The 18,366-nt window shown below is 37.0% G+C and overlaps 2 protein-coding genes and 1 non-coding gene across 3 annotated transcripts in view; 2 read left to right on the top strand and 1 right to left on the bottom strand.

The window, feature by feature from the left end:
• The first annotated feature begins 297 nt into the window (after positions 1-297).
• Positions 298-3,215, top strand: LOC122019634. The gene is made up of 2 exons (XM_042577088.1): positions 298-1,015; positions 2,837-3,215. Exons 1-2 carry the CDS (start codon positions 298-300, stop codon positions 2,911-2,913), a joined length of 795 nt encoding a protein of 264 aa, XP_042433022.1. The 3' UTR covers positions 2,914-3,215.
• Positions 3,216-3,251: 36 nt separating this feature from the next.
• LOC122022146 lies at positions 3,252-3,358 on the bottom strand. The gene has a single exon (XR_006122875.1). It is a non-coding gene; the product is annotated as a small nucleolar RNA R71 (small nucleolar RNA).
• A 2,758-nt stretch (positions 3,359-6,116) lies between these two features.
• LOC122019633 overlaps positions 6,117-18,366 on the top strand; it is a 53,818-nt gene continuing 41,568 nt past the window's right edge. The window contains exons 1-3 of the mRNA XM_042577087.1: positions 6,117-6,392; positions 9,449-9,701; positions 14,806-15,483. Coding sequence (XP_042433021.1) covers positions 6,117-6,392; positions 9,449-9,701; positions 14,806-15,483 — 1,207 coding nt within the window. The remainder of the gene's footprint in view (positions 6,393-9,448; positions 9,702-14,805; positions 15,484-18,366) is intronic.

Raw genomic sequence — 18,366 nt, 5'->3', positions numbered from 1 at the left:
AACTAAGTAGTTTTGATGTGTTTTAACAAAAGGTCTGGCTACATGAATATTTTACTAATTGAGTTTGTTAAGTGTGGGATAGGTGACAAGTTATTGCAAGTGTAGTGGATGAATGAAGTTCAAATAAGTTAAAAGTTGTCCAATTTTTTACAATGAAAGAAGTGTAATAGGCGTTAGCATAGGAAAAGTTCAAATAGATAAAAAATAACTAGAAATTTAATGGAGGAAGAAGCCTAAATAAATCAAAGATGATCAAATTCTTAGCAATTGAAAGTCTTGAAAGATGATCAAATACCAATGAATCTTCTCCTCCTGGTCTATAATTTACGGACTAGAGAATCCGTCCTCCCAATCCACTCCTCAAACTCAATCACAAAAGCCTGTTCCTTGAGTCTTAATGGATCGGATTTTAATCTCAAACCTCATCAACCCGGATCCAAAAGCCACGTCAAAAGGCAACGCAAAAATCTAAAACCTAAACCCGTTAAGAAACCCTTCTGTTTTCCCCCAGCTGACGCGAAGGGGGATCGAACCTTCTTCTTCCCAAGCCGACGCCGCCTTCTCTCCTTCCTCAACCACCAAGGCCGGCGGCGCCACCTCCTTCTTCATCACCGCCGGCCAACCATCCACCTTCCTCATCAAGCTCCGGATTCCTTTCCCCCTCATCATCGCCTCTCCTCTTCTGGGTTAGGAAGAGGAGCGCTCCATTCCTACCACCAAGTCCTCTTCATCCTCCACTTCGCCTCTGTAGCCATCTCCAAATCCGACAGCCCTTCTCGCTTCCGAAGCCCTCCTCTTCGAGTTAGACGAGGAGGATTCGCGTTTGCAGCCACCTCCAGATCCAGCAGCCCTTTTAGCTTCTGCAGCCCTCTTCTCTTCGGGTTAGAAGAGAAGAGGTTCTTCTTCGTGCGTGTTCCGATCAAGAGAAGGATCCATCACATTAGCGTTCATTTTGGTTGTTTGCTTACTTTGATTGATGCCCACAATATGTTCAACAAAATGTTTCTTTACTTAGGTAGACTTTAATTGTTGCAATTAGATTAGTTTAAATTCTCGCAATGTCTTTCTTGTTGAATTGTAGTTAATGATGTTTGTTGTTATTATTAATTTTGGAGCAATTAGGTTAGATTAGATTAGGTTTTGTTCCATGTTAGTTTCATTCGATGCTTACTTGATGTTGCTTTTAATTTTCTCGCAATCGTAGTTTAGGTTAAACTTGGTTTCCTTTACTTGCATTGTCTTTCGTTCATTAGGGTTAGTTTCATTATATGCATTGTTATTTCATTTCTTACTCTTATAATTTCAAAATCTAAACCCCATTCAAATCATCAAAAATCCAAAAGCAATAATATTGGATCCTAAGTTTATCACCCTACCATTACATTCCTTGTGAGTGATGACCCTAGTCATCTCTATGCTATATTAGAGTAGAGGTATTCGGTAACTTAATTTGATTTTTATAATCATAGTACGATTAACGATTATCAATACACGGCCAACTCGTGGCACCTGCCACAATCGTGTATCATCCATAGAGCCAAAATTGTCTTTGGAGCATTGCCCGAAGCATCCGGCAAGAAACACGGCCAGACGGTAGCACTTGCCACGATCGTGGTCCATTCAGGATTTTGGTGAGAAATTTCCAACTCGATCCATGGTCAACCCGTTGTGCTTGCCACGGGCATGGATCTTAGGTTTTGATAGCAGTGCTCCTCTAAATTTTAGGAAATTTTATTATATTTTGGAAAGTTTTGAGGCTATAAAGGCAATCAGGGGCGTCGATTTGAGGCATCAAGTGGTTCTCATGATAGGAGACTTTAGGAGAGAGTTGTGTTCCAAGAGATACAAGGAGCCTAGAGATTACAACCACCAGAAGAGCACGTGGAGTTCATTCAGAAATGTGGATGACATCTATAACTGAGTTCTTTCTGCATTTTGATCTATATTTTGAATTATAAAATGTTTTCCTTGATGTCTTTGGTTTGTTTTTTTATTGTGATGGAGTAGTCTTCTTAATTCTAGGATTAGGGAGTAACCGATGTTGAGTTGATGATTGATTATATATGATTTCTCTCTTTTATTTATGACATGTTTGATTCTCGATTCAATTTTAGCACGCTTAACATGTTGATCAGGTGATGTGTTAGCGTATGCTAACATATATATTAAAGAAAAGGGGAAGAAATGAGAGGTGAACTCTAATCTCGGACTTATAGAATTGGATTTGAGGATTTATTCACGAAAGTAATCCAAACTCTCTAGAGGATACCATTGGCTATCACAGAGCATCAAGCATCTACCTTGATTCGAATACCATGAGCATAGGAGCCACATTAGGGTAGATACATCGGTGTATTTCGAGATCAAATATAAGTTACCTTAGGATAGACCACCTTCAAGCTTGATCAAACATTGAGTTAAAAGAGGGATTCACAATATCAGCAACTATCGTAGTGAAACTAAAGTCTTAGGATTGTTTCTAAAATTGGTTTTCTCATTGTTTTTAATTTCCCTTTCTTAGTTTGTTTGCTTCACAACAATTTCCTCATCTGATTTGTCTAGATAGTCTCCGTTGCATGTAAACTAGTAATCAACTCCACAGTCATAAAGGATGATAATTTTACTGTGTGACAACGATCGTGCACTTGTGGTTAGCACACATCAAGTTTTTGGCATCATTGTTAAGGACTATGCTTAGTTTATATGAGTTTTATTGACAATTTGATTAACCTAGATTTCATTCTTTTTCTTTTTACTGCAATCTTTCGTCTTTCTCTTTGCGGGTGGATAGGTTTTTCTTATATGCTAAGGTATAACAAATCGTGAGTTGTGCTAGATGCAGATCAAGAACAACCCACACTGATCATGGCTGCCAACGATGAGAACAAGTATCTAAGGACTACGCAGTATTGAGTACGAGAGGATTTAGATCTAGCATCACAAGACCTCTGGTGGATGCTAATAACTTTGAGCTGAAATTGGCACTGCTTTCCATGATTCAACAGCACCAATTTGGAGTGCCTCCTACGGATGATCTGAATCTGTATTTAGAGGTACTTCTTGAATTTTATGAGACATTGAAGCTTAATGGTATTTCTGCAATGCTATTAGGATGGACTGTTCCCTTTCTCCTTGAGGGACAGGGCAAGAGTTTGGTTGCATTCCCTATAATCAGGAAGTAACATGACATGGGAACAACTGGAGAAGTAGTGTTTTCTCGACAAATATTTTCCTCCTTGCAAGGCGGTATATATATGAGGAATAAAATCATGAGCTTTGCAGAGAAGGAAAGAGAGTCTTTGTTCAAGGCATAAGGCAGATTTAAGGGGTTATTGTAACAATGCCCACATCATAGATTAGAGAAGTGGTTGATCATCCACATTTTCTATAATGAAATCACATATTCAACAAAGGTCTCATTGGACTCCGTAGCTGGGGAAGCTTTTATGAACAAGAGACTGGACAAGGACTACAACATAATAGAGTGTGTGACTTTGAATGACCATCAATGGAGGTAATCCCATTAAGGATGTAGGTAAACAAAGATGGACGCTCTGACCAAAAGGTTTGATTCATTCAATGTTAGCACTGTGAATGTTACTAAATTTCTTGTGAGATTTATGGTGAAATAGGTCATTGAGCTATTAATTGTGAAATCAGAGTAAGCATCTTCACAAGGAGTTTAGATGGAGCAAGTAGATATGATCTATAACTTCAACTAGTGACAGAATAATCCCTATTCCAACACTCATAACCCTGGTAGGAGGAATCATTCAAAAATTTTTTTACAGAAACAATCAAGACCAACTTGGGCAAAACAATTATGGTCCGCCAATTGGATTCCAATAAGCATCAAAATTCAACCTAGAAAATTTGCTAAAAAAACTTCATTGCGACACAAACCAAGCAGAACAAGGAGTTCATACAACAACATCTTGCTACGAGAGATCATCAAACAAATCATTGGGAAGCTTGAAACTTGGTTAACCATTCCAAGATGTTGGAAACTCAAATAGCGTCGATTGCTAGTTCCTCTTTGAGAGGTCTAGGCAAATTTCCAGATCAACCCGAAACAAACCCTGTTGAACAATTTAATGTTATAACTTTAAGGAGTGGTAGAACTTTGGAGGAATCTAAAGTAAGCAAAGAGGAGGACGTTACGATGAATGACAAGGATGGAGCAATATGGATTTCACGTAAAGGAGAAGACAATATTAAAGCATTCGAGGACAAAAGTGAAGAACCTAGCTCCACGATTGCGGTGAGGACTTATATACCATTGATATTGTTTCCTCAATGATTGCGATTGGCCAAAGCAAAGTTAATTAGATGTGCGGTTTAGCGAATTATTGGAGATGATCAAGAAACTTTGTGTGAACATACCCTTCATAGATGCTTTGCAACAAATGCTTATTCAAAACTTTCTGAACGATTGTGGTTTTGACAAAGGAATGCAATGCATTGATACAAATTAAGTTATCTTCAAAACTCAAAGATCCAGGTACTTTTTCAATTCCTTGCATAATTGGTGATACTAACATTAAGAAAGTTTTTTGTGATCTTAGTGCTAGCAAAAGCCTCATGCCTTTTTTGATCCACAAGAAACCAAGGTTAGGTGGGTTGAAGCTAAAGACAATGATTTTGTAGTTTGCATATCATTATGTTAAATATCCATTGGATATTCTAGGGGATGTTCTAGTAAAAGTAGATAATTTTGTGATTCTTATGAATTTCATCGTGCTAGAAATGGATGAGAACCCTTGAATCTCTATTATTTTAGGGAGGTTTTTTTAGCCAATAATTGATGTTAAAAATTATAAACTTTTCTAGGTGATCGATAAAGATAAAATTGAGTTTGATTTATCTAATGTCTAAATTATTTGTTATATATTTTTTTTAGAAAATTATGGTCGATAAAGACAAAATTGAGTTTATAAATTCTAAAAATTAAAGTATATATTTTTTAGAAAACTATGGTTTTCTTCCATAGTTTTGACACATATAATGTGAATGATTTGTTATAATTTTTAAATTTTGTAAAATTATCTATGATTTTTTAATTTAAAACCGTTGAAAATTATTTATGTAGAAATCTCTAACACTATAATATTGTTAGTTAAGTATTACAAGGACTTTGCTAGTGCAAACGAAGGGGAAAAAAGGGTGAAAGAGTGAAGATCTTAGATTAAGAGATTTTAAGGTTTAAGATTGAACTTTATATCTCATAAATCCATAATTGAATGGATATTTATAATGTTCAAAAACATTGGGAGAGATATTTGTTGGGGGGGGGGGGGGATTATCGATAACTAATATTGTTCGTAAAAAAAAAGAGATAATTATTGATGTAATCATTGATGGAAAACTCTAGGTTTAGAAGGATAAATATACTTTAAGGGGGAGGTCCTTAAAAGTACTTGATTAATCCATGATTAGGGAGATGCATTTCCTTAAGGGTGAGAGGGGCTTTTTTGAATTAGGGAAAAGACTTAAAAGATAATTGAAATAATGGGGAGGGGCTAGCCTTGATGACATAGTAAACTTAAGATTAAATTTTAGATAAATTGCCAAAAGGATATTTGAGTTCACTAAAACCTACAATTTGTATAAATAGAAGAGAATGGTGTTGGTACAAGTAGGCACCCACTAGTCAAATTAGTATTTTTGATATTTGATAAAAGATTTAAATTTAGTTACTAGGTGACCCAACATGTCTATCAAGTGGGCTGATGCAAGAAAATTTGGCAGGTACATTGCAATAGCAATGAGAAAACCTAATAGGGTTTGGTAGATAGGAGAAATGACCAAATGAGTTAGGTAAACTAGATATTTGATAGACAATAGAAGTCCAAATGCGTCAAGAAGACTACTAGACATTTGGCAGACAAGAGAAAAGTCCAAATATGTTAGGTGAATCAGACATTTGGCAAAAATGAAGTTTGGTAGGTCAAGAATGATTAAATATTAACCAAGTAAGAAGTTCAAGTATGTCGATGACCAACGGACAGTGGCGGACCGACTGGGGGGCTGAGGGGGGCTTCAGCCCCCCCCCCCAGCGTGGCTGTCGTCCACTGATATCGCCGGACGATAAGAAAATTTCCGAGCGACGTAAGAGGATGAGAGGAGGCTTCAGCCTCCCCCACCTGGACGCTACCCACGACGCTTGCTGCCGCCTGCCAGTGCCGCCTGTGCGGCTGCTGCCGTGCTGGTGCGCCGTGCACCGGTGCAGCGCTGGCGCTGCCCTGCCGCCGCCGCGGTGGTGCTGCTGCGGGCCTGCGACGCTGCTTGCCAATCGCCATTCGCCACTGTGCGTTTGTCGCGTTTGTGTGGTGAACTGGTGCGTCCGCGTCGGTGTCGTGCAGGACTGCAGGTGGCCAGGTGCTGAGGTGCAGGTGCGGTGACGGAGAGAACAAGGCGTTTTTTTTCATATTCTTACTTCCATAGTTTTTTTAATTAAATAATACAGAACTTAGTGGTAAGTGGGCCCACGTTAAATAAATAAAATAATTATAAAAAGTGAAAACATTAAACACGACATCTTCTTTTATTCTCTTTAATTCGATGTCGATTTGCCTCTTCGCTGCTACTTCACAGAACGGCGACGGAAACCCTAAAGGCCTAAATCCCTAATCTCTTCCTCTCCCACTCCAACTCTCCTCCAACTCCAAGGCTCTAGAGTTTAAGGCTCCAATCCTCCAACTAAGTCTCCAAGTGCGGTAGTCGGTGCCTCTGAGTGACTGAGCCTCGGTGGAGTCGCGGTCTCGCGGACCTGCAGGCTGCAATCTCGCTCGCGAACAGCCAAGCGGCAAGCGGCGGCGGCGCTACGGTGGCAGTAGTCTCCATTCTCCAACTGGCAACTGGATCTCTAAGGCTCCAAGCTCCAACGTCATTTCTCCATAAGGTTTGAACTTTGAATTTAGATTTGTTGTGTTTTATTTTTTTTTTTTATAGTTTGATTTTTTTTGAAAATGTACAGAATACCATTTTTGGGTACTTGGTAGTTTTCCATTATTATTTGATATTTTTTTTATAAAATGTATAGAATTGCATTTGCACATTTTTCCATTACGTAATTTATTAACGTTTATTAAAGTTTTAGTTTATGAAAGTTTTAGTTTTAATGTACAGAATTGCATTTGTACATTTTTCCATTAAAGTTTAGTTTTCTATTGCATTTGTAGTGGTAGTTTATTAAAGTTTTAGTTCAACATATATTTTTTCATTACATAATTTATTTTTAGTTATTTATTTGTATAGGATATGGAGAGATTTTTTAAACGAACTCGTAGTTCCGGGCCTTCCGACTCTAGCTCCTCTAATGAGCCGAATGTTATTGAACAAGTGGAAAATCAATCCCGTGTAGAATTAAATTTGGATGATATTGTTAGTGATCCGGGATTACGAAAACCAATTGAAGACTTTGATATTGCTATTCGAGATCAAGCTCGAAGAGAGTATGTGCTCCGAGGGCCTTGTCAACCAAATGGTCATGTATATCCGAAAACAACTTTTGGTAATCAAGAAAGAAGTTTTCAAGGAACTTGGTATAAAAAATATACATGGCTAGAGTATAGCATATCAAAAGATGCTGCATTTTGCTTTTGGTGTTATCTTTTCAAACCGTTAAATAAAGAAAATGTAGATAATGCCTTTATAAAAGATGGATACAACAATTGGAAAAGGGCATTAGAAAGATTTAATCGTCATATGGGGACTGTGAATAGCTGTCACAATGAAGCTAGAATATATACAATTTGAGGCCTTTCAAGATCAAAGGCATAGTGTGGAGAATATTTTACGAGTACATAGTCGCGATATGGAAATTGATTATCGCACTCGTTTAACAACAATGTTGGATGTGACACGCTTTTTATTGAAGCAGGGGTTACCTTTTCGAGGACACGATGAGTCAACTAGTTCTTCAAATAGAGGTAATTTTCTTGAGTTGCTTGAATGGTATAGTCAACGAAATGAAGAAGTTTCTAAAGTTATAAAACAAAATGCTCCTGCAAACAATCAATTGACTTCCCCAAAAATTCAAAAGGATTTAACACGTGCTTGTGCTTTAGAGATCACACTTGCTATAATCAATGATATTGGAGATAAATTCTTTTCTTTGATGGTTGATGAGGCTCGGGACAGTTCAGTGAAGGAGCATATGAGAGTTGTTTTGAGGTATGTGAATAAAGAAGGATGTGTGATTGAACGATTTCTTGCGGTTGTGCATGTGCCTGACACTAGTTCTCATTCTTTGAAAATGGCTATTGATACTTTATTTGTGCAACATGGTTTATCATTATCTAGATTGAGAGGCCAAGGATATAATGGAGCTTCAAATATGCGTGGCGAGTTTAATGGATTGAAATCCCTGATACTACAAGAAAATCCATTTGCAATGTATGTTCATTGTTTCTCTCATCAGCTCCAATTAGTTCTTGTTGTTGTTGCCCATGACAATTTTACTGTGAGTGAATTTTTTGGATATATAACCATGATTGTGAATATATCTGGAGCATCTTGTAAGAGGAGAGATCAACTTAGAAAGATTCAACATGATAAGATAATTGCTGAATTGGAAAGTGGAGAAATTACTAGTGGAAAAGGAAAAAATCAAGAAACTAGTTTAGCAAGACCTGGAGATACTCGTTGGGGATCACACTACTTAACATTACTTCGTTTATGCTCTATGTGGTCTTCAGTGATAGAAGTGTTAGGAAATATACATGATGATGCCTCTTATTCTGCGAATAAAGGTGTTGACGCAGGTTTAATTGAGAAGATGGAGAGTTATCAATTTGTTTTTGTGTTACATTTGATGAAGTATATATTGGGAATTACAAATGAGTTATCACTTTCCCTACAACAAGGGGATCAAAATATTGTTCAAGCCATGTCTTTGGTTAGAAGTGTGAAATGTCGACTACAAGACTTCAGAGAAGATGGATGGCAGATAATTTTAGAACAAGTTAACACATTTTGTTAATTGAATATGATTCCAATACTTGATATGGAGGACAACATGCTAACTCGTGGTCATGGTAGGCGTAGAGGGCAACTCATCACCAATTTTCATCATTATCGTGTGGAGATTTTTTGTCAGATATTATTTCTAAAAATCTTTTTTTTTTGTTAAAGAGATTTCATTGAGTATTAATGTTATCATGGTTGCAAATTTGAATGCTAGGTTGTTGATTTAATTATACAAGAGATGAATAATCGGTTTTCAGAAGTTAGTACGGATTTGCTTGGTTGCATATCATGTCTTCATCCAAGAAATTCTTTCTCTCAATTTGATGTTCACAAACTCATCCATCTTGCTGATTTTTATCCCGAGGACTTCTGTGGTACTGATTATTTATTTTTGGAACAACAACTTATGAGTTACTTTTATAATCTGCGGGATGATCCTTACTTTTCTTCAATTGATGACTTGGAAATTCTTGCTCAGAAATTGGTTGAGACTGAAAAACATTTGGTGTTCCCATTGGTTTATCGTATGATAGAGTTGGCATTAGTTTTACCAGTTGCAACTGCTTCGGTTGAACGAGTTTTTTCTGCAATGAAGACTGTGAAGACTGATTTATGCAATAGAATGGGAGATGAATGGATGAATGACAGTCTAGTTGTATACATTGAAAAGGACATTTTTTCTACAATTGAAAATGAGCAAATATTACAACATTTTCAACAAATGCAATCTCGTAGAATCCAATTGCCTCCTCTTGTATCGACTCGTCGACCGTCACAGTCGCATACTTCTGTGCCAACCAGGAAATGAAGCTCACCTATAGAAGAAAAGTAGACTAATCTTTCCTAAACTTCTAGTTTTTTTCTCTTGCAAGTTAGATTAAATGTTCTCAATGTTACTTTATCATGTTATGGAGAATCAGTCGAGTATTAAGTGGGACAATGGAAAGACTCGAGTTCTAGTATCTTGGACTCTTGGTAAACTCTAACAATATCATTTCAATCACATATTGTAAGTATTAGTATTGCAGCCTGTTATATGGTTTAAATGAGAATCTTAAGTGTTCAATAAGATCAATTGGTTGTGGTTAACTTAATAGGTTAAATGACTAATAGCTTTTGCATGGAGAGTGTTTTATGTTGTTAGTCATCAAGTGGGTTGCAAAATGAAATGTAGACCTTTTTCTTATTGCTTCTATATTGACAGAAACATTTGCTATTAAACTGTTCTTTGTTCATCGTTGATTCCTCAAAATTCTGAACCTCTTTTTTTTTTGCTCTGTTCTACGCTCTCTCTCATAAAAATTCTGTGCATATTACAATTTATGTGAGTGACGTTCATGTTTATTTGGCTGCAGTTTCTGCAGTAACATATATTATGCAAGAGTTGGAGCCTTGGAGGGATCAGCATAGTGGAAATGAATAGACTAGAGTCTAGAGCTTAACTCCTTTGTCCGTTAGATTTCAGATTTCATATGTATAGTTTCTGCAATATCGTATATTATGTAAGAGACTAAGAGTTGATGTAAAATTTTAATTATTAAATATTTTTATTTAGTCGTAAAAAAAATATCTGTACAATTCAGCCCCCCTGAATTTTTTTTCCTGGTTCCGCCCCTGCCAACGGATACTAGGCAAAAGTAAAAAATGTAGTATAAGAACTTCTAGCAAGGAAGGTAGTGAGAATAAGTGTAAAAATATAAGCAAACTATATAAGTGTTCATTCCTTATACCCTATGAGGATACATAAACAACTTAAATAAATTCATTTTTTAATTTTTTAGATTTAATATATATATATATATAATAACCTCAAATTATCAGTGAATTATTATCCAAACCTTAACCAGTGGTTCAGAACTATGAACTACAATCGACTTTTAAGGTTAAAGTTGAGGATGCAATTCACTCTTTTCCACATTTCATCCCTCATGAGCTTTAAGACCACAACTAATGATCTTAATTTCCCCAGTGATTGGAGTAAAGCACCAGCTAGGAATAATCATTTTAAAGAGTGCTTGGAAAACTAAAAGCCAAAAAGCTTCACTAACCACAAATTCAATGAATCTAATAGGAGTATCAATTAATGTATTTTACATGTAGAAAAAAGATATCAAAATAATCATTTGTATAAATACAAGCTCTTCGGAAAATAAATTGCAAGATCGATCACTTTTGAGTTTAAGAACTTGAAGCTGAACTCGGCTCAGCAGTCCTCTGCCAGTGGCTTATAAATGGAAAAATAAGCAGGAATCTGCTATACAGCAACAGCAAAGCAATCAATCCGTCTGCTTCAAACTTTAAGGCATGAATCTTTCAGTGCAGATTAATCCTGAAATTATGGAACACAAAGAAGAATAGTAAAGCTTTCCAGAATATGAAGTATGATTGGACCAGATCAAAAAATGGTTGAGAATTAAAAGGAATAGGTATAAAATTCCAAGAAGAATGTAGCTCTTAGTTGAAATAAACTTAAGGAATGAAGATTCAAGAAACAAGAAGCCCCAGGGCTCAAAAAGATATTGATTACGCCATCTCATCCATGCTTATGTGCAAAGCTGCCTCCCAATTGAAGAGAAAATTCACCAAGTCAGAGAAAAATTTACACTTCATAATCAGATTAGGCGACCATTTAGGCTCATAGCAGATAAATTTCACAGATTAAATGTATGATATCAGTATCATATTCCAGATATACTAAATCGTTAGATTTGAAAACCCAAAAAAAATGGACCTAAGCAAGGTTTTGTATTATCTCAAGTCAGCATGAAAAAGAATTCAGTAAGGAACAATATCAAGAGGTGTGAAACTAACAGCTAACTAGGCATGACGAATAATTTAATAGAAAATCTGCCTTAATTATTATGCTAATTGCAATAAGGCATGTCTACACATTCACATTGCATGTAATTTCCATACTACACATTTACATCTTTATCTATGTCATTGATGATATTGATATTGTGATTACTTAGGGCTTGTTACAGTCATATTTGAGTAACTATACCAATAGAGTTAATGAATCATATTATTTTATAGGGGTTTTCTAGACTCATAAAGTCGAACCATTATCATTAATGGACTGATAATGGATTAGGTCATATATATAATGGTCCATGTTGGATTAAGTATTCTCACATATCTCTTTGCTCCCCCATTGGAGAAGAAACTTCAGCTCCGTCAACCTAATTCCTCCAGAAGACTAGCCCCCCTTGCTGCTTCACTTCTCCGCAGAATTCCCAAGTTCATGGATGATGACACAGATAAAGACGATGGCTTTTCCGCTGCGATTAAGTCGATCGTCTTACCTTTGCATTTATTTTTTGTTATAGAATTTAACATAATTAGATCCTTGTTGTTTTGTTTTCCTTTATACGAGTTCATATATACAAATTCATACATGTTCTAAAATTCATGCGATTTAGGAAAACTTAATTCCAATATAAGGACCATAGACAAGATAAGAATTATCACCGAGTTCACTACAAGTCTCACAAGCAATTCCAATACAACAGTATGATCAAACAATTACATTCATACTAAGAATTCAAAGGCAGATTTGGCTTAGGTCTATATCACATGTGTAGATGGATTCAAAATGAAATTTAAAAAAATCGGACCCAAGTTTCAACCATGCTCTGCATCTTTTTAACCAAACCTGACCTACAAAGTATACGCAACAGCCTTGGGCTAGAAAATATTTTGTATGCACAATGTTAGCAGTTCCATGTGCAATGTTATCCGCCTCAATTTCTCATGCCATGAACAAATTCTCATTTAAACAAAAGCTATAATTCACTCTCTTTAAATATCATGCAATTTGCTGCAAACACAAGCACACAAGCCCTAACAGTAACCAGGTAGACATGCTCTAAATTTGACATGACAAGCATTAGGACGGGTTAAAGCCCACTTTAAGAAGTATTTAACTTTTAGGTTTTCCAAAAGGTGTATTTATTTTTTATTTTATTCTTTTGGTTAACTTTTATGGTGTTGTTTTTAAAGAACAACACCACTGTTGTGTTAAATTGAAAAAAAAAGCATCACTGTGATGTTGCATTTCAATAATCAAAACCACTATGATGCTGATTTTTAAAATAATTACAGTGGTATTGATTTTAGTGTTTTTGAAATTCAAAACCACAATGGTTGTTATTTTTTTAAAATCTAACACTATGGTGATATTGTTAGTTGAATATAGCACCATAATGATTATCGAGAGGGATAAAATGGGAAATAAATGTCCTTCGAGCACTCTCGAAATCTAAAAGTTAGGTACATCTTTTAAGAATTTCATAATTTTAAATGTGTCCTTTAGTGAATTATCAAAAAAAAATTGAAAATTATATCAAAAAAACTACAGGAAACTCCACATTAGGGCATCTCCAATGATCAGAGCTCTAAATGTGCTTTTTTCTTGATTCCAATATGTCACATCAATAATATGAAAGTTTATTAAAATATCTCCAATGGTCAAAGCTCTAAGGATGCGTTTGGTTCGGGGTTATTCTTGATAACCTTGGTTATCCATTCAAGGTTATCAACAAAAACTTTGTTTGGTTTAGGTATTCGATGATTCCCGAGTAATGTTTCATGCCCGACACATCAGCAAAAGGGTCATGCAGTCTGGAATCGGAAAACCTCATAAAACTAAGATTTTTTTTGATTCCGGGGTTAATGAATTTTTTTTACCAAAAATACCCTTCGATAAGAAAAAATATGGAAAAAAGAGAAAAAAATGTAAAAAAAAATATTAAAAAATGTTTTTAAAATGTTTTAAAAATTTTAAATTTTTTAAAAATAAATCATTTAAAAAATAAAAAATTTAAAAAATATATAAATTTAAAAAATAAAAAAAAATAAAAAATTTAAAAATTTAAAAAAATAAAAAATTTTAAAAAATAAAAAATTTAAAAAAAAATTGAAAACTTTAAAAATTTAAAAAGTAAAAATTAAAATAAATAAATAAAATTTAAAATTTAAAAAATGTAAAAAATAAAAAATATAAATATAAATAATATAAAAAATATAAAAACATTAAAAAAATAAAAAAAACACATAAAAAGTAAAAAAATATACAAGAAAAAAAAAAGTAAAAAAACATAAAAAAATAAATAAATAATAATAATAATATTATGTATAGTTGATTTTATAATTGAGGGTAATACGGTAAAATATTAAACTAAGGTATTCATTAAAACCTTCAAACAAATAAGTTTTTATTGCATTACCTAGGTTGAACCAAACAACATTTGGTTATGTTTTATTCCCCATAACCTTGGTTATGTGATTCCCTGGTAATCACATAACCAAGGTTATATATGATAACTTCAACCAAACGCACCCTAAATGAGTTGTTGTATGATACCATTCATAGCATGAATTGTATGACTTCATGCATATTGTATCAAATTCGAGACAAAAAAAAAAGGTTTATGTATTCACTACTGCTCTTAAACTAAAAATCTTAAATCTCACTTCTACAATGATTCAAGACTTTTTATTTAGCTTTTTGAATTTTATAAACCTCTTGTAAATCTTGCATCGGAGATGCCGATAGAAGAGATCATGGTGGCAAAAGCGAATACGCTCGTCTCCAGCGCCCCTGTCAACTCATCTCAAGACCAACACGAAAAATATAAATCACGGACGACTACTAATCTATCTTATTATAACAATTCCCGAGGGAAAAGAGATCATGAATTTAGTGCAAACAGTGTTGAATAGCTAAAAGTAAAGGAATAATATTAATTTGAAAAGCGATAAGGATCATACCATCTGAACAACATGTAGAAGCGACAGAGGGGGAGCACCGCACCGTTCAACCCTTGCTTTAAGCTCACCGGGCCGCACCCCACCCAAATCGGCACCTTCCCGGTGCGAATACCGCCCACCTTGAGCCCCATCCTCGTCCTCAGACTCACCCCGAGCCTCACCTCCTTGCTCTTGTACCCGTCTCTGATCCTTCCCCCGGCAACCTCGTCCACCGCCACCGCCTCGGCCGCCGCCTCGAAGCGCACCACCGTCCGATTCCTCCTACCCTGCTCGAACCCCGCAACCGCCGCCACCCCGACGTCGACGTCCCCGTCTTCGTCCGTCACCGTCACCCGCGCCTCCCCGTCGCAGTACTCGACCGCAATCTTCCGATTCGGGTTCACGAAGAGGATACCCACGGCGGCGGCCGCGTCCAGGAAGGTTCCGTCGGACTGGTCGGCGACTCGGAGGCGAGTGGCGTTGAGCGATTGGAGGCGGAAGGAGGGGAGCCGCGGCTGGAACCAGAGATAGGCGAGCCCCGCGGCGACCGCGACGAGCGCGGCCGCGAGGAGGGCCGTCAAAGCGACCCAGCAACAAAGGCGGCGGCAGCGGCAGCAGGAGCTGTGACGGCGAGGCGCCGGCTTCCCAGGCTGGCGGAAAGACGGGGGCAGCGGCCGCCGCCGGGGAGGCGGCTTCGGAGCCGCCGATGGCGGCGCCGTCGGGTCGCGGTAGCCGGGCGGCTTCTGCAGCTCCGGCTTCAAGGTAGGCCTCGATTCCGCCATCATTTAATCAAGAATACAATTACCATGAATAAACTCGTCGGAAAATGCGCGTCAGCGGCGGCGACCGGGCCGCCGACCGTCGGAGACGTCTTGGTAAATGGCATGCGACGGCGAGGAGAAACGGCGAAGCTAGAGAGAGAAGAAGCAAGAGGAATGGCAATAGCGGTGACAGAGGAAGAGCCAGGCGTCGTGTCGTGTCGTGTCGTGCTCGGGTCTTAAACGCGAGATGGATCCTCTGCGCCTGCCTCCCGTACGCCCTCTGCGCCCGTCGCTACGCGACAAAAAACCCACGCGCTAAACACGTGTGTTTCTCCGATCAGCAAGAATGTTGATCGGTCTGATCGGTCTGCTGACCGATCAGCATTCCAAGCAAACTTTTTTAAATTTTTTTTTTAAAAAAATAAAATAATAAATAAAAACGTTTCTAATACATATAATAATTATACAAGTCCAATATACTTCGATCCATATTAATCCTAATAAAAAAGAGTAAATATTTTTTTAAAAAAAAAATTTAAAAAGTTTGCTTGGAATACTGATCGGTCCTGCTGATCGGTCTTGCTGACCGATCAGCATTCTTGCTGATCGGAGAAACGCACGTGCTTAGCGCGTGGGTTTTTTGTCGCATAGCGACGGGCGCAGAGGGCGCACGGGAGGCGGGTGCAGAGGATCCGGACTCCTTAAACGCGGCGTCGCCCCGCGATAGGTGGTGACGTGGCGAGATTATCGTGTCCGCGTTGCACTGGTAATGTCGTGTCGGCTGGATTTAATTGGACGGTTAGTACAGTTATTAGCGTTAAACGAGTCAAAATCATGAATGGGATAATTAATTAGATTGAAAAGTCAATAACGAAATATTTTGGGCGTAGATTAGATCGATATATATCGACAATAATTTAGGATGTCTTGTTGGTAGGCGCGTGGCGTGAGCTGGATATGATTTTCCGTTGAATTATAAATTTGGACCAATGATTAATTGATTACAGCGATTGGCATGGACCGAGCTTAAATATGATATTTCGGACCATGTAAATATTATTTATTTTCCTGTATTCCTTATTTGGGAAGGTCTTGTAAAGTGTGCATAGCCGTCGTGAAACTGACGACTTTCTTTTATCAATAGAGTTTAAATAGTTGAGGCCTAATTCACCCCAAACGTGAACCACTAATCGTCATGTCAATAGAATGCTCTTTGATTGTCTCATCCCCTCCCACATGCGGACGAAATTTCATAGAATTTAATTTGGTAATTTATCAAAATACGTACTACGGTTAATGTATTTATCAAAAAAACACATCACAGTTTTATATTTATCAAAAGGCGGAGTTTACCAAAATCAATCCCCAGATTACTCCTCTGGCTAACCTGGCAACCGCCTTTTTCAAACACATTTTTCCAAGCATCCAAGCCGAAAGTAGAATAGAAAAATAATTTGTAGTTCGGATACACGTCTTCTCACCGTCTCTCTCCCTTCGTCCCTCTGTGTGGTGTTATAAACTTGAAAGAAAAAAAAATATGAACCCTGCGCTTGCCATTATTGCTCGTGGTGGTTGGCGATTGCAATAGACCAGTTAGGTTTATGGCATAATTGCGTAAGAGTTGCTAGAGGAGACCAAGGACAAATTAAGTTAAGAAGGTCAGCCGAGAAGGACAAACTTCTTGCAAGAGGGAAATGAGTAGAAGCACACATTTAAAGATTTAGACATGTATATATGGATTTTTTTACTGTAAAATAGGGTAGTGAAGGTAAATAAAAAGTACACCATTTGTCTGTGAAGGGTGGCAGCAAAAAGTGGTATTATGGTTAATTTTGGTTGTGTGGGGAATAATATTCAATAACACCTGAATTATGATGTAATAGAAGACTTAATCAATTTAATTCATGTTAGTTTTTGACGTTAATAGTTAAGTTTGGCTAGGGTTTAGTCAGTGGTGGTCCTAGTTTACAAGAAGTATCTGCTTTAAAAGTGGCTTGATATCTATGAGATCATGCCCAACGTGGGCCTGATATCTATGATATCAGGCCCACGTAGAGCCTGATATCGATAATGTGTTATGTGGTTAAAACTTTGCTTTTACATCAGACCGTTCCTAGTTTGAGCAAAATTACAATTTAACTACAAAAAATGATTATGTAGTTGCAAATTTACTAAAATAGTTTTTTAATTTATTTATCAGGGATGATCATATAACTGACGAAATTCTATCTGAGATATGGAATACTCTTGATGCAACTTCTAGCATTGGACATGCAGATAATGTAGGAGAAGTATCCAGAACAAATATTCCATCATCTTCACAGTATAGTTGTGTGCATAACACAAATAGAAATACAAGCAGTAATTTCACATTTGATCTAAATGAAGAAGCTAGTATTCAAGAAGATGAGGTTCTGAACCCGTGTGCAACACTTGTTGATTACTATGAGCCTAGTTGGAGTGATGAGGAAGCGTATTATAACCGAAATGGAGAGGAAATGCAATGCAATACAGATGTACAAGAATTCTTTGCTGATGATATGCAGATTGAACAATATGAAATATCTCAAGAGTAGTATAGTGACTTAGAGGAGGAGTTCCCAATAGCTGATGATCCATATATTCTAAATTCTCGATTGCTCCAAAGGTCAATTGAAGAGGCAACAGATCAGCATGAATTTTTTGTAGGACAGATATTTCAGTCTCGACAAGAGTTCAAGAATCAACTTGTGAAGCATGTCATGGTTAAACATATGAGATATAACCCAGTTGACACTCGGAAAAATAAAGTAAAAGTTGTCTGCTTCAATCAACCGTGTAAGTGGAGAGTAGTTGCCAGGGGGGATGTCGAGTTCATTGTTACGAAATATATAAAGGAACACCA

Source organism: Zingiber officinale, chromosome 9A, assembly GCF_018446385.1.
Source record: "Zingiber officinale cultivar Zhangliang chromosome 9A, Zo_v1.1, whole genome shotgun sequence".
NCBI lineage: Eukaryota > Viridiplantae > Streptophyta > Magnoliopsida > Zingiberales > Zingiberaceae > Zingiber > Zingiber officinale.
The sequence above is the reverse complement of the archived record's forward strand: the minus strand, read 5'-3'. Positions and strand labels throughout refer to the sequence as shown.